Here is a 23378-nt window from a genome sequence, read left to right as displayed (position 1 = left end):
AATGGTCAGGGACCGTTGGACCAGTGCCAGTGTGCAGCATTGTTTTATCACCCACTGACAATAACAGAGCCTAGATCATTCTACAAAGTATAGAATTCCGTTGCTTCTTTTGCATGATATTATTCTGGAAAGTCTTTCAAAGTTTGACAGAATAGTGAAATGCCGGAGTAAATAGAATTTATAGCAAAATCTAATCTCTACATCCCCTCACTAGGCCTCCCACTGAAACATCACCTACCCTGTTCACCATCCCCACTCTTCAGAGTCAGCTGTGTGTCCTGTCTGCTATTGTTGAGTTGGAGTCTCTCCATGGCGTCACCACCGGCCTGTATCTCATCCACGCTCTCCATCAGCGTTTTCTCCCTTGAGGGCAGGGATGACTTTCCTGTCATCCTTCCGCTCTCTGCCTTCCCCCGTGACGCCTTGGTCGGAGAGGGCAGCTTGGTGGGTGACATCTTGTAGGAGTAATAGCCATCGATGGGACTCCAGAGGGCACCATTTACAGCTGTAAAAATTGATTCGTTCAAGAAGTGACTTAATCACTTACCAGCTCATCAAAGACAACAACAACAATAAATGTTCAGAAAGCTTGAGACTGAATGGCTAATATGACTCATATTACCATAACATACCATATAATACATTCTGATGAACTCTTTCAATGTTCAGGCTCTTTGATGTGACTTGCCAAGCTTTTTTTCCCAGCATTCACTTCCTATGGTTGTTCCTCTAAACTGATATCTTTTTACAAAGTTTCACCAATGATACCAGTTTCACCAATGATACCAGTCAATCACATACATACTACATGAGGTCATGACATCATCCCCTCACAAGTCTCCCATTGACCTGCAAACAAGTCTTCTTAGATTGAAGACAAAAAGTCTTTCATATTCATTGCACATTCACCGTGTGATGTTGTAGTAACCTAGAAATGTAGTCATGGGGGTGCAATTCAAAACACTCATTACCTTAGGGGTAACAAAGCTTTCTGAAAAAAAAACAAAAAAACAAAAAACAAAACAAATTACTCACTAAGTCCCAGCATGGGAGGCATACTGATGCAGCGTGAGCCTGGTCTCATGTGCTTGAACAGGATAAGCCGATCAGCGTCTCCCGGCCAGCTGAAGTCGCTGTCATTGTCGTAGGCAGATGCTTCCCGGCTGTGTGCTAGACTAGTGGAAGTTGTAGTGTAGCTTGTCGTCTGGCGACTGTAGCCCCGCAAGCCACGGCTGCTAGGGCGGCTGGTTGATCGGCGCTCATCAAGTGGACGGATTAAGAGCTTGCATAGCTTGTACTCTAGGAAGAGCTTTGTTCTAGGAAAAGAATGACAGATACAGACATGGCTCAATGTTGCCATTGAGTCTTGTTAACATCTACATATCTTTTAATCAAAAAGGCTTTATCTGGTAAAGGAAGTTCAGTTGTTTTTCTTTCCCCTAGATAACTCTGTAAAATTTACATATAAAGACTTTTTTTTTCATTCTAGGAACTTTCACATCACATTCAGTAACACCAGAAAGATATGGCGGGATGATAGCCAGGCGAAAACATTTGTATGGAACAGAGTTTGACAGTATATTGATATATACATCAAGCAAATTATGAAATTTCCTTCAGGCCTACAAACATTTCTAGGTCACCTTTAAAATACCCTGCTCACAAATACTCCGACCGTAGAATTTACCTAAGAAAGAGAGGGAGTCGCTCCTGCCTTGCCCACTCCATGATGCGCTCCCTCTCTGCATCTCCTGGTCCATACAGGCCTCTTCTTGGGTCGCGGTCTGAGGCATCCAGGACCCCCCTGTACAGGGCTTCATCCTCAACCTCTTGGAAGGAACCTGTCAGGCGGTTGTAATACAGAGGCTGGGGGAATGCCTTGGGAAATGGAAAAAGACGACAAAGAGAGGTTGTAAACATGATATATAAATAATATTATGCAATTTGCACATACATGTTGAGCACATGGTGAAGCTACTTCTTAATCAGTAGTAATATAACCCAAACGGTATCTTGCATGATTTGATAGTTAAGGAGAAATGTACTGTACTATCACATAGCATATATGCTTTAGCGATTACCATAGGATGTATGATGAGAACACAAACCATAAAATGAGCAGGAAAAGATGTCAAGAACATGAAGATACATACAACATACAGTATGTACATGCCCAGATTTTTACAACAGCGAAAAATTTCTATCCTATGCTGACAGAGCCCCTTGTGAAAAAGAGAACAGCTATTAACAAACAAACTCGTATCATATCATTTCATATCATATATATCATATTACATCATATAATCTCACATTATGACTTGTACATAGATACATAGAATCAACTTCTGTATGTCATTATGCATCATTGTTTATCTTTCTCTAATATGAAATATGCAGTATTCAGAGGTGCAAATATACTGAATTATAACAAGACAATAATCCCTGATGCAAAATTCTCACAAGACTTGGTGAGCCATTGTAGTAGACCCACAATGAGAATTTTATCAAATGCACTAAGGTACAAAATGGAATTTTACAATACTGTGATAATGTAATTGACACTCTCTAGATAGACAAGTTACTGTAAGAAATGTTACTCACTGGATACTGGAGGAAGGCATTGAAATAATCCAAGAAGAGATCATCATATGCCAAGAGTGAGTCAAAGTTGTCTCCATTCACTTCGATTGCTGTTTATGGCAAGGTAAAAATGGCAAGCTTATCAAAGCAAAAAGTATGGATTAACATGTACATACCTACAAGTACAACTAATGACAAAACAATACAAATAACAGTTAAGGAAGAAACTGCTTTGTTTTGCCTTACTCAAATCAATGTTGGGGTGAATGCCATGGCTGTTTCATTCTTACTCAGGATCTCAATAGTGGTGGTAAGGTACTGAATATGTAAAGTCTAACACTACAGTTGGATTATCAAAGGTATTTTAAGGCATTAAGATAGAAATATTATTAAGACCCTGGGCTGGCTATGCCTATGTTTATGGTATTTCATGCAAATAAACCCATCATCATAATTTTGTTTTAATTTCTTAAATTTGCCCTTATTAGATATTAGTAACTTGTTAGAAATGAATGATTTATCGGTCACAGACATAATAAAATGCCAGTCATTTGTAATGTTTTGTTAAATTTACTCATCATTGACATTGTTAGCTTTCATGAATCTTACTCGACTTACATGTGTAGACCAGTTCTAAATGTGTTAGTTGGGTAGGTAGGCTGTCTACAAACTCGTTCCCCTTCCTGACTGACACTACTTTATAGTGTACAAACCTCTGTCTTGTATATGATAGAGTGGTCTAGGTCATGATGAAATAGCAAAGATAATAATTTAACGTTTCGTCGAATTGATTGCATTTTCAAATCTCAAACGCGTTTACACAAACGTAAATATAGACACGTGGGACCACGATGACAACGTTGGTAGTAAACACGTCATGCAGGCTGTGCACTTGAAATAACGAAAGAAAACAATAAGGCATTCTAGCTGACACAATAGTAATTGTGGGAGATTTTAGATTACTTACGCTTCATTGTAATTCAAATGGTTGATCCATGCTCATAAGCTTCATACTTGTCGTACGAGTGGTTTGGAAGACGCAGAGATTCTAAGCCGGAGATATTCTCGACCTCAAAACTTGGCCTGTCGGTCCAGCGCAGCTTGTACGTACCCGTTTTTGTACATGCGCGTGATGGACGAAACGACCATCTGCCTGAGAGCTCGGCGGCCGCAGCGGCAGCGGGACTCTCAGCGAGCACTGGTATCTCGCGACGATCGCCTACTAGCAGTTAGTCTGGTTTCCAGACCCTTTGCCAACTGGACTCCGCGGCGACGAAGTCGCCGCCCCGCGACGAAGTCGCCGCCTTTGCCGAAGGCAAAGGGTCTGGGCACATTCGCTTCAAGTGGGAGGAGCCTAAATCTACCCCCAGTGAGCGAGGGCGATCATTCTGTCATTACGTAATACGGAAGAGGTCACGTTAGTGACCCCTGCATCCTCACCCAGAGGTCCCAAGGACACTCTCCATATACATTACATGCATGCATCCACTGTCCGTGGAGTATTTCCATGCACTGTTTACTGCATGGAAAGGTTTTCTGGTGCGATAGTCCTGTTTCTGATAGGGCCTATTTAGTCACTATATCCACACTATGCACGGAGCTATACACCATGCCCAAGACACATGGCATCCAAAGAGCGAAAAATGAAGTTGAAAAAAGAAAGTGCAGCGGAGTATTGTGCAAATTTTTTTGTAAAAATTTTGTATGTGGAGATGAGTTGTGGGTGGGCGGCCCATGTGATATATAATGTATTATTCTATGTACATGTATTTTTTATGTTCGTGTTTGCTGATGAATACGTTCAGTTGAGACCCTTCTTTCTATAACTTAATAGCAGCTATATATGTTAGTGAATAAAAAAGAAACAGATGATTAGCAACGTGCTCTTCCGATCAGTTCTTGTCTTCATAATATCGTGTCCCTCTCGTGGAAACATTGCGGCAACTGACTAAACTTAAAAATATAACGATATTGTTTACTAGTATTTCTTCATCTCACACAATAGATAATCACCAAGATAATAACATCGGGATATGTATGAACCCACACAAGAAAAATGAAGTACACTTGCATGTATAGGTGAGCTGGGGTATTGTGGCCCCTCAACATAAGATGTCTTCATACACCACTCTTCTATCCCTTGAAATAGCCCGCTTGATAGCCGTACAAGGTCACTTCTTACCACTATATGCTCCAACATCCATTCATTTAGCAATTATAGCATCTATAGGGGGACCAGTTTTTAAAAGAGCGCGCGATAAGAGCCACATCTATTCATTTCCAATTTATTTTTCATAAAGTCACTTGATGATAAAAACCTTGTCTGAAGTGGTTATGTACAATGAAAGAAATAATTAAAAAAATATTTCTTTGACAGAAGGCCATTGTTTGAAGCATGATGCGCTTCGGGGCAATTATGCCCCCCCCCCTTGAAAAGCTTTGTTTTGCTATAAGAACATCCATGGGTATATATATGCAAGAAAGAATACTAATTATTTAGTTTAAGTCGCAATTAACATGGTTCATTGCTGGCATATATCAAGTTGACGTATACAGTGCAATCATAATGAATTATCATTGCAGCTTGGTTTGGGATATTTTCAGCTGAAAGACTTCATTTCCCAAGGTCATCATGCAACAAAATTAACGGCCAAACGTTACAAACAATAATAGACTCTGACTTACAGTTTTTGTATTCACATAATTAAGATATGACAAGCTCTAGCATTTGATATAGATTTGTCCATGTAACTCATATATTTTTTCGGCTTATTGCAGATTTATCACTTGTATATAGGAAAGTATCGGTTTTGTGGAATATTTTGCCTCAATTCTCAAAAGAAACTCATGTACTTTTTTTTGCATTGTTTTTCATATGCTCAGAGACCCGTCCACATTAGTTAATCATAATAAACTTTCTATAAAAGAAACAGGTGCCAAGTTTATGGCAAATGATATGTTTAGAGACAATTACCACCCCATCGTAAGACTATTAATTGTTTTTTTGTAATTTCTATATATAAGAAGCAACGCAAGTTGGCTGCTTTTATTACCTCATTCAATGCAAAATGAAAATTGAGTGTAGATAAGTAGAGAACAGAAAAAAGTTCGGTATTATATGGCACACCACAACCAATTATTAATTTTGGTCTCCATCCTGTAATTTTTGCTTTTTAATCCCTCGACGACAAACTTCTCCATTTCACCATATGCATGTCTTTAGTTGATATGCTCCTTGGACCTTATAGGATGTAAGCATGTAGGCCATATAGGTGGTATAACCAGGGAGGTGGGAAAACCGAGCACTTGTGTGACCTTTTGTAAATATTGATGTTGTTACATTCCTGATTCCGATAATTGAATGGTGAATGTGGCAAAGAATGGTTCATCCCGATGACGATGTTGGCTATAGAGTATGGGAAAGGTGGGATACGGAGGAAGAAGAGGAAATATTCGTTTTCTATCAATAATGCAATCCAAAATTCCAATTGTATTCCAGCGCTCTTCCCTTAAATTTCATTGCGTAATATTCTATATAGTATCTTAACAATAACAACACCGCATTTCGCTGAAAAATAAAACATATTTTATTTTCGGAATTACGAATCCTATTTCATCACCAGATTGACGCGCCTTTGGAATAACGACCCTTCATTCACTTTGGGATAAACGAAACTTTGGAATAAAGAACCCAATTAAGTTTTTCGGAATAAGGAACATTATTCAATATCATCTGATGATACTGAATAATGTTCGTCATTCCGAAAAACATGATCTGATCAACAAACCTTCTGAAGAATTACGACTCTGCATTCATTTTGGAATTAATCATAAATTTTTGATTCACGAAACTTATTACATTTTAGCACTGACAAACTTTCGGAATAATGAACTTAATCATTCGCATTAGCGAACTTTGATCGGAACGTAACGAATTATAACAATGAGAACGTATGAAAGCATTGACAAAAATTTAAAGAATATAATATGTCCAATTCAGATACTTTTAGCTTGAATAAAATTTTTTTATATTTTTCCCGTGCACAGGTCATATTGAATCATAGCTCTTCTCCGAATATTAGCCTGCCTTATGCAATAATAATAGCTTGTCATCAACATATTTTACAGAGCATGTGGAAGCACTATGCTTTTCAGATGGAGAAATTGTGTGTGTTTTTGTAATGTATCTCATCGTTCTGACTCTTAAGTATGAGTTTAACGTTATACGAACAAATACAGCGGAAGGCGTTGTGCATCAATCAATATCGCCACAATCAAGTCTATTATACTTGCAGGGTTTTGTTGTTGTTGTTGTTGTTTTGCTTTTTTAGAGGGCCTCAATTTTTTCATCCACAAAGATGCCTGATTTTGAAACTCACAATTCCGGATACCTGATTTGGGAAACCTCTTTAGAGTTTTCATTGTTCGTCGAAAATGATCATTGATAGCATGAGAACAATAATTATATCTCTCTAAGATTTATAATGTTTGTTTTTTGTTAAGTGCTGTCTGGGGCAAATTATTTGTATAGTGCCCCATTTTCTCTCTCTCTTCTTTCGTTCTTTAAAACAACAACAACAACAACAATAATGTCTACATGAATTGTTAACTTGTTTCTCTCTGAAAAACCCAAACCATCCCCCCTTCCCCCCAAAAAAGCAACAAATTAAAATACTTCACTGTTGATGCTGTTCATTTGGATATTTGAGCAACAATTCGCACATTGATGAATGTCGGAAAGATTTGGGACCTCAGATAATGTTCATTTACATTGAGCTGATGATTGCATTCCACGTCTATAGCACCTATAAAGGGACTGTACAGTACTGGTTGAGGTGGGCATTCATCTTTTGAACATTCCTAAGTGAGATAATGAAAAGCCTCTTATGAAATATGAAAGAGCATGTAATTTTAAGAAGGATTCAATGTTTATTTGATGAAAATTGGTTTTCAAATGGCTGAGATATCCAAAAAAAAGTGCTAATAATAAAAGGCGACATGCCACAACTTTATTAGGATCTCTTTGTTTCACCTTGTTTTTTATCTCGGCCATTTCAAAACCGATTTTCATCGAATAAACTTTTGATACCCCTTAGAACTTAGAAGGTTTCTGAATATCTCGCAAAACGTTAAAAGCTATATCCTCACCACGACCAGAACTGTACACACCCTTTAAGATTAAATCATTGAAGTGAACTCAATATCACATATAGAAAAAAAATGTGTATCTGAAATTGCCAGTTTCTATCAAAATATGCATCCATTTTGTATTTTTTCATTGGTCAAAGATCCGTGAATTTTGCTTTATTTGTAGGATTCAGTATACTAGTAGTCAAATTAGACCGGTTTTTACATTCAAACTCATAAGGCCTACTAAAAAAAAAAAAAGGTTAAAAAAAATGTTGCTGGTTTTCCCCAAGTCGAGCCTACAAAAGAAATCCATTAGACAACATAGTGGAAACGAGAAAACGACTCAGATGGTTAGGCCTATGCATTAAAATACTGTGATTGAGATACTTTGTAAAGGAAGGAAGGGAAATGTGGTTCGCAATTGTTAACTTTACTGATTGTATTGCACTATAGGCCCTACATTAGTTGAAAAAAAAAAACAACCCAGCACAAATGAAGAAACAAAAAAAAAATCTTCCTTGGACACCTATTCTTCATTGAGCTTATAACATAAGTAACAAGGATATGTGATTTTTGATTTCGTCGATAGACACAATGACACAAAATGGTCTGCTTTAATTTTATTGGAAACATAGTTCACTTGACCATTGTGCGCATCTGTAGTAGTAAACAGGAAAAAACGTGAGTAACAATCAAAAACATCGAAAACTTTTAGGAATACACATCATGGAGTACACACTGTCTACGATTGCCGATTCTTCCATCCGACCTTACTTTAGATCTTAGAAAAGTCCGAATGTTCGTGTGCAGAGAGGTAGAATATACGCCTCCCTGAATGTATACCATCACCCTCATCCTGCATACTACAGTATACAGCATCCACACCATTGGTACACACACGCCGCAATGCCAACACACAGGTAGTAGGGAGAGTCCTCCCACCACCCGGCTCTGATAACACGCTGAGCAGGATAATTCGAATTTCGCGCTTCAGAGGACGGGAGCGCTGACAGATTTATGGATTCCGCCCAAAATCGGGCGGAATCCATTAACTCCAAGACGAATGCTTCCAGACCCTCTGCGCGAGAAAATCAACTTAAACTATACTAGTTTTCGACGTTGAGGGCGTTAATATCATGGATAGCGAAATAGTATGGGCTGAGGGTCTGGAAGCCAGACTAACTAGCAGTGTACTAGTACTCGTCTCCATGGACGCGATCCGGCTGTTGAATCCTGCGTACACTCCCCTTTGATAGAACGAACAGGTGAATTGATAGTGGTTTGACCAGGGAGGTTGAAGAACCCCGATGGTATACCGACATACGTTGGTAAAATGCGCTAATCTCTATAGGAATTTCTTCTATAGATAGTTAGATGAATAATAATGTCAAATCCATTTCAAATTGTTCATGCAAGTTCGTTGATTTTACCCTCTGATAGTGCATTCAATTTTATATTCTACATGTATAGATCTGTGCTAGGTTAAACGTTCTTTTTGTTTATTTTCTATAGGCCTGTCACCTGAGCGTACATGTTTCATCGAAGGCACGGACTCGGCTGATGACTGGCATGGGGAGCATACAGGACATGGATGATCCATCTGAAGAGTGAAATGCTTTAAAAGGAGGATTAAGGTCCCTAGGCTTCGTTTTAGGATGAAAGCGTGATGATTATATGAGGAAATTTGACGTATTCCCGATCCGCATCCGACTGGCGAGTTTGTCATTACGCACTGCTTCTCACATTTATTTTGAGACTATTTTGATTACACGAAACTGTTTTCAAATATAAGAACATTAAAAGAATGGTTCTCATGACAATGCACATGATCATGTTTGTCCAATAGCTGACCTGTATTTGACTGATATTAGAGCCCTTGTATTGAATGGGGAAACGATCATAGCAGGATATCGTTGTCCACATCCAAGAAATAAGATTTTAAAAAGCCATGAAACAGCCGACTCATTTTCGTAAGTACGTCAAAGCAGTGTGGTTGACCAGTGGCGGATCCCAGGGGTGGGGGGGGGGGGGGGAGGGGGCGCACCGGGCGCGCGCCTCCTCTTTAAGAAAAGAAATAAAAAGAAAAAAAGGCACGTGTGCCTCCCTTCATTTTATTAAAAGCGCCTCCCCTCTACGGAATTCCTCTATCCGCCCCTGTTGACAGCGTGCAGAGATAACGTAAATGAGTCCGATTATGCAACTTCAAGAAAACTCACACGACCATGATTTTGTAAGAAAAAATATGAACTTGGTATATCACACCAGAGCGAGCATAATGTCAACGGATATGATAATAAAACAAATTAAGGACATCATAGTTTTGATAATGATTCACCGACATTCCAGCATTGTATGTTTCTTATCATTTTTTTATTTCACTGACTACTGATTTTACGAATTACTAAAGAGATATTGAATTGCCTCCATACCATTCACGCAATTAAATCAACGTTTTCTTTAAGTCAATTAACTCCTGTCATTTATTATCTTTTTTCATATATTGAGTTGGTTCTATATATTTTCAGTCTTTTTATCTTATGCAAGGACCAATGGCAATAGAAATCTTTGTATCATTTTGTAAGACTATTAGCAAAGAAAATGATAGCTCATTAAACACTTCAGTTTGATCCAGAAATATCCCAATTCTAAGTATAACGTTTTGCTGTCACATCCATGAAAGCGAGAGGAATCGTGAAGAAATGGAACAGGACCAAGCTGAGAAACAAAACAATTTGTCTGTATAGGATTTTGAACGTCTGTCTCAGGAACCACAGTTTTGCTGTCATGTCATATTTGTCGGGTCGCAGAAAACAAAATGATACCGGCTGTCAGTCTTTTCTCGTTTTGTTTTGTTTTGTTTTGTTTTGTTTTGTTTTGTTTTGTTTTGTTTTCGTTATTTTTGCATCAACTTGTCGACTCGAGTTCGCTATGAAAAGTTTGCAAAACAATTATGCTAGGTATAATGCTGAATATCTCCTTTATCAGCTGCAGTGGTCTTCATTTACAGGTTCGTAAAAGAGGAGACTTGTGAGGCAAGTACATGACCACCACACCATCTTTCCTCTATACACCATTGTGCAATGAACTAATATTCTTTCTGAACGCTCTTCATACAATACTGTGAAACGTTGTTTTTTTTTTTTGTACGACTTACATGAAACTTTCACAGAGGTTCTTCTTGTTTGATTTTAAACTTTTCTTTTTTATTTTATTTTAAGTCAAGTGGAACCTGAAGAGACTTTTAGCTTTTAAGAGCGCACAAATAGTTTTCTCCAATGGAGTTTTCGGCTTCACCAAACGCAAGATAAGTATTGTGAGAGGGAGAGAGATCCCTATAGAATGAAAGTGAAAGGGCGCCACCATGCAGTTTGTGCAGTTATTAATATTGGTAGTGCTTTTCATCTCCAAAAGAGGCATAACTAACTCACATTACACACACGCACACACACGCCAGCACACGCAAATGGAAATGCACACATGCAAATAACCTATTGAATTCTATTTCCGTGCATGTACGACTCGGCTCTCGCTGTATTGATCTTCTCTTTTTGTACTTCATTGAGTCGATGAGTTGTGTGTACGCGCTGATGAATTCCGGGCGCTGCATGAGAGAAGAGTGAATTTCAATTACTGATCAGTCGAAGCTGCAGGGGGTGCCACACGAAAACCTGTCTCACTCGAGGTATCTCGAAGAAATGCAAAGTACGGAACGATACATCCCTCGGATACATGGTGAACTTTCGAGTTGAGTCGTATATGCAAACTTAAAAAGGAATCAAGAACGAGGGATAAACACTGTATCACACCAGTATACTTTAAAATGATTTGATGTAGCCCGCCTCGGCGTGACAACCTTGTCTGGCAACTGGACGCCATTCACCGACGGTCCGATAACTTTGTCGCTCCTCGACTCACGGCAACAACAATCTATACGAATGAATGGCAAATTCATGGTAAGTCTATAGAAGCTACACTGCAGAAATAGCAGTTGTTTTTGTTGGATGGGCTGGAGTTTTGTTGTTGTTGTTGTTGTTGTTGTTATTGTGCCGTTGCTGTTCACTGATAACACATCACCAAAAGTAAAATCATATCCCTTTACTCAGCATTCCGATGCGTCTCACACACATAGGCCCTAATCGCATATAATGTCATTATTTTGTGTACGAAGAGAATGGGCCTACGGTCCACCCTCAGTTATCCGGACATGGTTTGGCACATAATAAAATTGTTTAAATTTTACTCAAACCAAATACGAAACAAATAGAAGCAAATACTTGGAAGTATGAAACTCCGGACATAATGCCGATCTCTGTGGTACCATGTATTATTTCAACCAGAAAAGAAAGCATGACACTCGTCTGATGGTTTGATATATTAATCGTTTCACAAAGTAGAGATATATACAACGCAACGATCAATTTTCCAATACTAATCACAATATTATATCCGACACAAAATGAATATAAATATTATAGTATATAATGTACCAATGATGAAATATTGTATATAGGTGGATTATAATCATACAAAAACAATTGGAAAATCATTCATTATTCAATTGAATTAATACATACAAAATCTTAAGCTGTAGCTTGAGTTTGATGAAGGCCTCTGGAAAAGCATGATGGCTTATACTTCATTACAAATAATTTGATACATATCATTATTTTGATAACCGAGTAGGGTAGGTACAAAATGCATCAGTGCAACAGTTTTATACACATACCTATAGTATATGGACAGGAATTGAATTGACACTCAGAGGGTTTAAGGGAGGTTGCAAAGAGAGGGAAACCTTTATAATCAATATGCATGTCAGCAAACTCATCAGAGAAACAAAGACACACATGACGAGGCATTATAATTCATCCATTTCCACATCATTTAAATTGTGAAGAATACAGAATAAATGTATATCATCGCATGGCATAGCAATAATGATTTGGCAATGCCTGAAATTTTATCTCCCGACTGAGCTTGCCAGAAAGTGTCTTTCTGGACGATTATCTCGCTTATGAGGCAATTATGATATGAGATAAGATACACGCATCTCGAAGTAATATTGTCATGCCGATTTTAACGTTGTCATGCTTATACATCACTTCGTCCTGGAAGGGAAAGGCATGCCAATAAACGCAAATAAGTGAAACATTTAAATAACTTTAGTTTACGTTCTCTGACATGCAAAATGTGCCGGCCATAATCAGATAGTTTAGTAGCGAGGAAGAGAATGCGTATGTGTTCAGCAATGTCGGTAATGCAGTTGTAATGTAATCACATGCACAATTAAAAAGCACAAATTAATTTCATTCATTTCACACATGCATGTTCACATGCATGTTTTTTTAATTTTCATTTCCAATTAAACACAGGTAATACACTTTGACATGGAATGACATTCAATGGAAACGAAGCACTGTACTCTATTGACCCTTTTAAGACCATCATCCTGCAATGCTATCATAACCATCGGCATGAAAAGATTATGTTCGATGTGCATTATTATGACTTGCAGTCATTGTTGCGGTCGCCATAGTAACTTTTTGTAGTGCTTGCAGCCAATTGGTTGCTACAGTGCTGCTAACACCATATGTAAAGCAGTATCATTGAATGTTAACACCATGTAAAGCAGTATCATTGAATGTTGCTGATGATGCCGGTAATGATATCCCTTCCTTCGATCTTGAGGCTTGGTATGTTATAATCACTAACAATAATATTCTACTTTTTGCTTTTTCACCTCGGGAAAAGGTTTAGTGTTATGAGTTTTGCATCAGACTAAAGAATCAATATCTTAATATTGATGTCAAACTTGTTATATTTTGTTTCAGTTTGTTTTCTTTTCCTTGCATTGCATTGCATTGCACTGCACTCATATCCATAACTGTATTTCGACCAATGCCCCTAAAAAAGTCTTAAATATACATTGAGTAAAACTCTTTTATAATGCATGAGGGATGTTTCGTTTCTGTAACGAAAGTGAGTACATACGTACATACTCACATATACTCCCACGATATCTGATCAACCCAATATTCTATAATAGTCTGAGTGATTCTATGTATAGCGTAGCATTGGAATAATTATGTGGGAAGTGCTACGGATCTGTGCATTCATGTGTATCATAGGTAAATGTTATGACATGAGTCGATCATTACACCAAGTTCATTACCTTCGGTTCGGTGGAGTGAAGAGACTTATGTGCAGGCAAGAATAACATCCTAATTATTTCTCCATCCATGCGATTCATTTGCTCCTCTGGTCCTGACGTATTGTTTGTTACCAATGGAGAGGGCTGACAGGCATCCTTGTATTAGTTATGATTGCACATGACAGTCAAATAACGTCACGGAAAGCATATAGTCTCTGGTCAAGCCGCAAGCCATTATTTCTCCGTGGAGAGTCGGCAAGATTTTGGCTGACGAGTTTTCCTGTAGCATGTCACATTTCAATAAAATACATTACACTTGTCTGGAAAATCATTGGCATAACTATATTCTCATGCAAACGAAAATTGGGTTGGGAAACCATGTCAAAACCAAACTACGTGATATTTTCATCATGGGTGTAGACTACAGAGAGATTATGGAAAGAGCATCCAAAATAACCTGCGTAGGCTGAATACCACGGATGCCTTTCACTCTGCTCTTCCAAGGAAAGCTGTTACCAGACAGAGTGAGCGTCTAATGTACGCGTGCCATGGAAACGGGAATTGCAAATTGAAGAGCTTAAAGGGAACCCTATAGGCTAATATAGCAATAAAAACTCGCGTTTCTTTTGTTATGCACTGATACGAAGACTTTCATCAAATAGTTAACACGGACATATACCATACCACGGGTATTGTTTATCGATTTGTAGGGTATTTACTCAATGTCATAACGGCTAAACAGGATCAGAAAAGAGGATTCGATGAGCAAAACTTCCACATAAGATGAGAAAAGTTACCCTTGGAGTAGAGACCATATACGCAGTTATATAATCCCCCAAAAGGACAAAAATTGGAACTGAAGGTGATGAGATCATTAATTTGACTATATTTAGAAGAAAACATGTTTTAAACTCTCCAACGGTATAAATGGTGTAAGGTTGTAACAGGATCAAATTAGCTCCTACCTTGAAACATGTAAATCGTCTTGATTCAAATAGTATTGCATCAGTAGGTTCTGTGCATTTATTATGAAGTCTATGAAGAACAGCGTATAATAAAGGGAGTTTCAACATCAAGAATGACGTCTATGTATACATAGAGATTGTAAGCAGGCACGAGTTCCATGTGTTAGCTATTCGTGTTTGGGTGATGGACGTGTGGCAATTCATCAGCGTAGATATTATACTGTTTCCTTAATATATTCATTTATTATGAGCTCTTTCTTGAGACATGACTATCGTTTTACTATTGAATATTACCGTAATAATTAAAATGTATATGAGCTCCTTTGTGGAGATATTCATTATGAGCTCGGGCCCTCGTGGAGACATTTATTATGACATTCAGTACGAGCTCGGTCGTGGAGACATTATATTGTATATCTAATATCAATGCTTGATTTTTTAAAGATCTATTATGGTCTGATTTTATGTCAGTATTGTCTGGGGCAAATTGTTGTTGTTTTTTTTAATAGGGTCCCATTTTTTCTCTCTCTTCTTTTCTTTTTAAAACAACAACATGGATTCCCCTGTTTTGGCGGCATATACCTCAGACTTACCTCATTCATTTTCATTTCATTTGTTTTTTCATTCGCTTTAATTCAATTTCAACGCGGTGATAAGAGGAACTTGCTCAGCCAATGGCTGTTATTCTGCAAGTTTGTGCGTAGTATAATCACAGTAGAAACAGAGCACAATAAATTTGAGTACAGAATAAATTATCAATATGGAGAGAAAATCTCACCCTTATTTGCATTGTTTTTCTTCACTTTTCTGCAGATATTGCAAATAAACAGAATGGTATTAGATCAATCGGCATATGAGTCGAGTGTACTTTCTTCCTGTTGAGCCTTTTCTGCACGAAATAAGAGAGTCGAAAGTGCATGAAAATGTTCTAATTCAAATGAAATGGCCCTATACTTCAATGCCCATCATTCGGCAATGTTACTTATCAATGTATTGTACAAATGGACACAATATATCATGAGAGCAGTGCACGGATGTTAACCCATTTTTTTATTTATTTTATTTATTTATTTATTTTTTTTTTGCTGGAAAGGAATTACAACACAATGGGAGCATGCTTTTTGGGTGATTTCAACAAACTAAGTCTTATACAAACCAAAGTGTTTCGGATCAATCTTGTAACGGTATATAACAACGTTACTGTGGTTACTGACAGGAATGTATAAGCATGCACCTTTTTATTTTTATTATTAAGATTCCATCAAAGCGCAAGCAATCTGCCTCCATGAAATTCTCTTCATTTCCAAACTCTTTTCCAAAGTCACTTTTTTAAAAGATTCAATCAATTAATTCATCATCGTCCTACTCCTCTCATTTCTTTTTAAAATTCGCACTTGTGTGTATCAATATTCTGACTGTATAGCGTATAATACAACATACTATATCAGTTTATTATCTTACGTAAATTGTCATTGTCAGCATCACGATATCTTTATCATAACTATCGTCATCATATAGTTATAATTACTGTCAATGTTATTGCAGCAGTCGTCATTCGCACACACACTTAACATTGGGGGGGGGGGGGGGGAGCCTGTCAAATAATGCCCTCATACTATATAAAATAATGCGACATGCATTTCCAGCGCTCTTTCGTTCTATATCCATGTCCCTGTGTGGAAGAGATCTGCAGAGGGTAAATATCGTGGCGCCTTATTAAACTTCACTTCGCATCGAACATTGTGGGGAGTTGCACACTATTGACATTTTCTATTTTCTGGATAATTGCTAAGGGAAATTGATGAATGGCTGTCATCTAACCGATGAGAGGACGGGAGGACGAATTTGGAATTCAGTTTGCAATATCAGGGAAAGGGGAAATTTGATATGGAGAACCTATTCTGTTCACAATGAAGCCGTGGACGATGCATCGGAATTCCTCGGTGAGAGGCGAAGCAAGGCCTTATCATTCATTCTCATTGCGGACAACTAGTGACTTTCTACCACTATGTCCGTTTCACTAAAACTCTCACTTGTCTGTTGTTGTTTTTTTTGTATTTACAAAACAAAGCAACTGTAACTGATCTCTACATTTCAGTCATTCTTCACTGATTCGTCTACTGGTAATTACTTCATTATTCATGTCTGTTACGTTTTACAGATGTCGAAGAAAACCAAGCTGCCATCGCTTGATGGTAAGCGTGACCATAAATCGCCCCCGCAGCTACAGCCGACCAAGATGGGGGCCGAGGCAGCGCAGGATCCACGGAGGGCCCACATGAGCATGATCAAATACCCAAATATAAGCGACACCTTCCTCTATAGTCAGCAACTCCTGGTGGACACATGCATCGCTCTCCACGGCATCATTCTGCAGGATCTCAGTATGGGCAAACGAGAACTCCTCAAGGATCCGCTCTTTATCCAAGCTCGACTCTACGAGACCATCACCTACATCATGAAACAACAGGACAAGACACTGGACCAGGTTTATTATCCTACAATGATCAGGGCTATATAGGGGCTTTCACTCCAACAAAGTCTCATATAGATGATGCACTGTCGTGGCACTGACTAGACATAACATACTTTGTTCAAATAAACATAGAGATTGCCGGTGCTGTATATGGGCCTTAAGTTGCAACAGATATGTTATACAATAACTCCCACCGTTACAAAAACACGCTTTAAACTGTCACGTATAAACGCGTTTACAAATTGCAAATGATAATAATCAACTTTGATATAAGTGTATAGTCTTCCAAGAACTGGATTTTGTAACTCGTGTCTTATGATAGAAAGGTAATTACATCCCTCATTGTGTAATGATTTTCTGTTCTTTTCATGCAAATATAGGTCATGCTGGAGTATGAGCATCCCCGATTAAAGTACCTCCGAGGGCGAACCGTCATTCAACCAAAGATCGACGTCGTGCTGGCGAAACGGAAACCCGAACTCCTGTTCGTCACTGCACTCATGCTTCGAAAAAGAACTGCTGGCTATGAGCCGGACGTGCGTAGCGTCCGCTCTGACATGGCCCGTCTGGCTTACCTGGTTTTGGAGCGTGCTGTACAGTGGGGTTTTTACCTCTGGATCGGACCACTGGAGGAACTGAAACACTTTGAGATACTTAACCGGTACTCGAGTCTATGTGAGGCTGACGGACAGCGAAAAAGCTACATCGTACTACAAAAGCACACATTAGTTCTCCCCCGCGTCGGCAAACCCATTCCGTCCACCTTTCAGACGACACTCTTGCTCAACCGCATCTCACCGGACTTCTGCCTGCGACTCTACCGCATCGAGCCCGAGATGACTATGTGGGATGATAAGGAGGATGACGTAGCGAGGTGAAACTCCGTCTGGCAGCCATAATTGGAAGATTATTACTCGTTTGGCATTCCATAGTATAAACGGGAATGATACTAATATCTTTGTGTATTTTCAGTGATGAAGATTACATGATATTGTCTTATCCGATGCACAATAGCATTACGCATTGTGCCGAACGATTTTTAAGAATGCATTTCCTCTGGCAATTGAAACGAAAGGTGTGTGAGTCAATAGCGAATACTGCTGTACAGCAATAAATGATAATTGGATGAACGGTTAGTTTCTCTTATCTGCCATCGCGTACTCTTTGGGGTTTTTTGTTTGTTTGTTTGTTTGTTTGTTTGTTTGTTTTACATCTGCATGTATACAACCTGTATTTCCGCCTCCATTATTTCTAAGGTTTCCTGTTGTTTATCAAGTATCCATAATCACGCAGTTCAAAACCCACAAACCGTGAGATTATTAACCAGCATGAACGTACGGGTGAAAACGCGTAGGACACGTTATGATGTACAGACAGATAAAAGATGATAAAAACTATCATATGGCAACATTTGCTGAAGGCAAAAATGTTAAAGGAAATGTCATATTATTGTCATCGATAATTTGCACTGTGCGTCATTATACTCGACCCTCTGGTTGCATTTTCATCTTCATAATCTGCAGGCTATACGAGTTCTACAGCAGTACAACGAGTATACACACTGGCTACGGAATGTGGGGAATCGGAGACCAAATAAAGAATGTTAGAAATCAACTACTGAAAATAAGAGACTATGTCGAGGTAAGATCGGAAAACATTACTTTCACTTACTTTCAGGCATTCTGGTCGAAACGAGTGCACTAACCTTTTCACTGAGCTTCTAACATTTTGTTTTATGTGGAGTATGATTAGTGTAAAAGGCCACGTCAACATCATCTGTGTGTATCCTTTAAAACATCATTTTCACTTTTTTTTTTTTGCATGTTAATTTTTCGGGGTGTAATTAGTGCTTCTCTGCCCCCTTCCGCTCTCCGTGCATGTGTGCGTGTGTGTGTGTGTGTGTGTGTGTGTGTGATGTATGTGTGCATGTGCATGCAGTTTTATGTTTGCTTTTAAAGATGTGATGCATGTTCTTCGTATCGTTTGTGCAAGTAGTCATATTCATATCAATTCAATTCAATTCAATTCAATTCACTAAAAAGCAATGCTTGTATATTGTGAACCACTCAAGAGTTTCTTTAATATCATTGTAGTCGCAGTCATTTTCCTACAGCTCGAACTGCATATGAAGTGAATCTGTGCTATTTATTTTGTAATATCGTGTAATCTTACGATCAAATTTATTTCGGACTTGGGAACTTTACATAAAACTTATCATCTAGATTTTTCTTTTCCTATCTATAAACACCGACAGAAAAAGGGGGACATTTTCATTCCATCAATACCACGAATGTATGTTTGATATGCACGAGTATATAGTTACACAAGTACGCTTATAGCCCAAATTTTTCCCTGCATACACGTTTCAGAGGGGTATTGCTTTTCGGCTGACAAACTCCTTCCTGATATCGTAAAAAAACAGCCTTCAGTAAAGGCGTATTCTGAATAGTACCTCTTTTAACACACTGCAGCCATGTCCATTGTGATTGCCAGTGACATTGAAGACCCATCCACTATATTGTAATGTAAAGCTGGCTATCTGTTCATGAGCTTTCCAAGGGGAAAACATTAATTTTAACCAAGCTATATCCATTAACATATTAAACATGTAGCGAAAATAGCGTCCACTACATGTATCACTATTGAGCTCATATCAGATCCATCAACCTGTCACCGCTTAAGTGAATGAGATTACTGGCCTGTGCACCTAATTCATTTGAGTTCTTTGCTAATGATTTATGTAAGGCAGGCCTGTATAAAAGGTATGGTGATGTAAATGAGATAAAGTTCCCTCTATTTCAGTGAGACAGTTCAATTCGTTCTTTACGCTATATAACGTTTGAGCAACAAGTGCTTACACTGCATGCTTGCAACTATTCTAATTCTTCAAGGCAAGTTTGTTCGACCGTGCACGGGCGATGCTGATGATGGCTCGGGTCATGTTCACCGACCTCGTGGTTGTCAAGAACCTGGAGCGGGAGGAGATCGAGGAAGCCAACTACATGAAGCACCACATAGACGAACTGAAGGCCCGCATTGAGGAGGCTTTCCGACATGGCGACGGCTACTCATCCACGGACGAAAGCGTGTACGACGACAGTGGCAAGCAAGGGCAAAAATAAATCACCACCAACGTGTTCGTAAGGGTTAAATACTATCGCTACTGTGGTCACCATGATAAGAGGAGTAAGAGGAAGAATATGGGATGTATTGCATCAATTACTCGTCAGGAAATTTTGCAGAGATTGTCATTGGAAGACCAAACTAAAGAAGAAGAAAAAATGGGTACTAGTATTGTGATTGCGGCACAACAGTCTGAACAACTCGTCGCCAATGATAATGTGTCGTTAGTTATACCAAAGCGGAATGTACTTTATGTTGGCCTCGTACCGATAGAATATCATCCCTCGATCTTGGTTAATCAACTTTCGCAATAGAATATCACTTCAAAGCAACCGCTGCAAAGATTGTTAGAAGGCCATCTGTTTCGCATAAATATCGTCCTGTAACATTTTGGCCCATTTCAGATGTATGCCGGTTATTGACCTAAAAGTGGTGTCAAGTCATCATTGTGGATTAATCACACTTAATTGTTACTGTCGTTCTCTCACAATTTGAGAATATGTGTGAAAAGATATCTTTACACTTAGTGTCAGTAAAGACACAAATCGTGGAGTATGATGGTCTTTCAAATTTCCCAAATTGCCGAAAAATCTGGAAAACACCTGCTACAGACTTGAGTAAAGATTTATTTCCACAGATTGTCTTCATCTTTTGAACCTTATAGAATATAATCACTATATTATAAATAGAATTACAAAGTTTAACACGCCTTTGGATCGCAAGCCCCCCTTTGACATGTTCTCGTCGGTGAATTTGTGCAACACCTTTCAAAGACAAGCAATCTTTAGCAGTTTAAATTTATCTTCAACTCCATGAGAAAGCGCCCCTGAGATTGTGCCAGCCACATGGCGCCGCGGCGCCTTGTTGGCACAGTCTCAGTGGCGCTTTGAGATTTTTGTCCATGGGCGGTTAAACCCATACTGGATGCAATATCCTTGTCTCTACTCTTCCTCAGGATCACTGACCTTTATCAGTTTGAAATAGCGTTGTTACGATATACTGAAACATGAACTACGGTGTATTACGTCACAATCATTATAAAGTAAGCACTTTTGACAGAGACGAGAAGGCCTGTTTTGAAGTCTTTACAGCTAGGATAGTAATCAGTCACTTACAATGTCTTCAATGTCGTACCGTCATAACAAGACAAACACACTATAAAGTTCTTTTGTATGAGAAGTTAGATTCAAAGAGAACGTTCGCCTATTTCTTTATGAGTATACATGTTAATGATCATATGAATTATGTATTGATCATACTAATTGTATAGTTTATATATTAATATACACATATCTATGCAAAAATCGTACGTCATGATTATATTTTCTTTTGGAACAGAGCCAAGACAACTGCACACGTACCAAACTAGATGAATAAAGTCACAACCTCAAAGGTTCGCGTTCGATATACTCATCCTCTAAAATGACTGTTGGGACATAAATATTATTTTCAAAACAACGTATACTATATATATATATATATATATATATATATATATATATATATATATATACATATATATATATACATTGTATATATAGTTTCAAAGTGTCTCACAGGCGATGTTTTGTGGTAAGTGCAATGCAATACTGGTTCTAAATATTCCTGAAGTAAGTAAGCGTTTAATGAACACATTATTTCTAATGTAAAAATCCTTATCCATATAAGTTTTCTTTGTTTTTATCAGAAAAATAATACATTATGTATGTTATCAAACATTATCATTCAAATGATTCGAGACATCACTGTTATAGGGGAGACTAGAGTTCAGAATGATGACCTCCTTCATTATTAGATTATATTCTGTATTGGTGATATATTTCCAGTTATGCTGATTATTAAATATTGAGTAAAGCGAATGTTAAACGCGAGACAATGACACACATGCAGTAAACAAAAACACCTAACACAACATAAAGGTCAAATACAATTTTGCAACTACATTAATCCTATCTAAATCATAGACAATGTAACATATTCAAAATACATGTCTAGCAGTAACTGCAATAAGCTTACAGTTGATACAATTGAAAAAAAAAGCTTTACACACATGTCATGCACATAGCTTCAATTTATCTTAGTTTTACGTCGAGGTGATCAGTTTAATTTGAATGAAAGGCAGATCACATGAAAATTAGCGACACTTTCACCCGTTTCATGAATAAATTTTCATGATTTATGATTCGTTTTGTCACCACTCATTAACATGTTATCTAGATTTACAAATGGAAACATAATGTGGGTGTCTGATAGTTGTTATAATATGAAGACATTATCATCAGTCAGTGTGCATGGAAAGTCAGTTGCCAAATGTATGTGACTGCTGAATAGAATTGGAATCAACTGCAGCCAAACAAATTGCAAAAGAGCTATATGCTTCTTGCATTTTGATTGTCAGATCAAAATTAGGAAATATTCATAATTTCGCATGTGGTAACCACGTTGTTCGCACTTGTTCAAAGCATTGGTGCATCATTGACGTCAAAATTTGTCATTGACAATTATTGCAACCTGAAGTTATTTCGCTATAATAAGGAGACAAGTTCCGGTTTTTCAAACGTTTAACTGTCCTTCATTTTCATTTCATATTTCAAGTCGTTTATGATGCATTTTCGCCAAATAGATGTTGAGCCGTTCATACGTGTACAGAGAATAAAACTTTAATGATAAATCGAACAATGGTTCTTTACCCTGATCACTGATTTCGAGATATGAGAAGAGAGAGAGAGAGAGAGAGAGAGAGGGGTGGGGGGGGTGGGGGTTGGGAAGAGAAGGTAGAAAGAGAAGATATACCGTGTATAAAATGGGTCTCTCCTACGGACTGGAGAGCTCGACATGTGGCAAGCTGCAAAAGAAGATCTTGATAAATAGATAGAATTAGATCAAAGTTTGACTTGAATTGCATATTATAATTTGATTTAGGAGGACGTTAAGGAAGCAAAGAATGCTTGCA

General features: G+C 38.1%; 2 protein-coding genes across 2 annotated transcripts in view; one reads left to right on the top strand and one right to left on the bottom strand.

Annotated features, from left to right (window-relative positions):
* LOC139730667 (uncharacterized) overlaps window positions 1-3554 on the bottom strand; it is a 31189-nt gene extending 27635 nt beyond the window's left edge. The window contains exons 1-5 of the mRNA XM_071641527.1: window positions 3548-3554; window positions 2602-2690; window positions 1688-1878; window positions 1036-1316; window positions 239-505 (exon numbers count right to left, since the gene is read on the bottom strand). Of these exons, the coding sequence (XP_071497628.1) occupies window positions 239-505; window positions 1036-1316; window positions 1688-1878; window positions 2602-2690; window positions 3548-3554 (835 nt within the window). The remainder of the gene's footprint in view (window positions 1-238; window positions 506-1035; window positions 1317-1687; window positions 1879-2601; window positions 2691-3547) is intronic.
* An 8091-nt stretch (window positions 3555-11645) lies between these two features.
* On the top strand, window positions 11646-20480 carry LOC139730653 (uncharacterized). Its single transcript, XM_071641513.1, has 5 exons — window positions 11646-11663; window positions 16988-17314; window positions 17683-18176; window positions 18826-18943; window positions 20194-20480. The coding sequence occupies exons 1-5, from the start codon at window positions 11646-11648 to the stop codon at window positions 20422-20424; spliced, it is 1188 nt and encodes a 395-aa protein (XP_071497614.1). The 3' UTR covers window positions 20425-20480.
* Window positions 20481-23378: the final 2898 nt, after the last annotated feature.

The sequence above is a fragment of the Diadema antillarum genome, unplaced genomic scaffold (genome assembly GCF_040938485.1).
Source record: "Diadema antillarum isolate AM-2024a unplaced genomic scaffold, OU_Dant_1.0 seq00000326_RagTag, whole genome shotgun sequence".
Taxonomy (NCBI): domain Eukaryota; kingdom Metazoa; phylum Echinodermata; class Echinoidea; order Diadematoida; family Diadematidae; genus Diadema; species Diadema antillarum.
The sequence above is the reverse complement of the archived record's forward strand: the minus strand, read 5'-3'. Positions and strand labels throughout refer to the sequence as shown.

What these genes read in the sequence shown, in the direction of transcription:
- LOC139730653 (XM_071641513.1), top strand. An exon ending in AAGGAGGATGACGTAGCGAG is followed by an intron (nt 18,177 to 18,825) that starts GTGAAACTCCGT and finishes CATAATCTGCAG; the next exon opens with GCTATACGAGTTCTACAGCA. An exon ending in AAATAAGAGACTATGTCGAG is followed by an intron (nt 18,944 to 20,193) that starts GTAAGATCGGAA and finishes TAATTCTTCAAG; the next exon opens with GCAAGTTTGTTCGACCGTGC.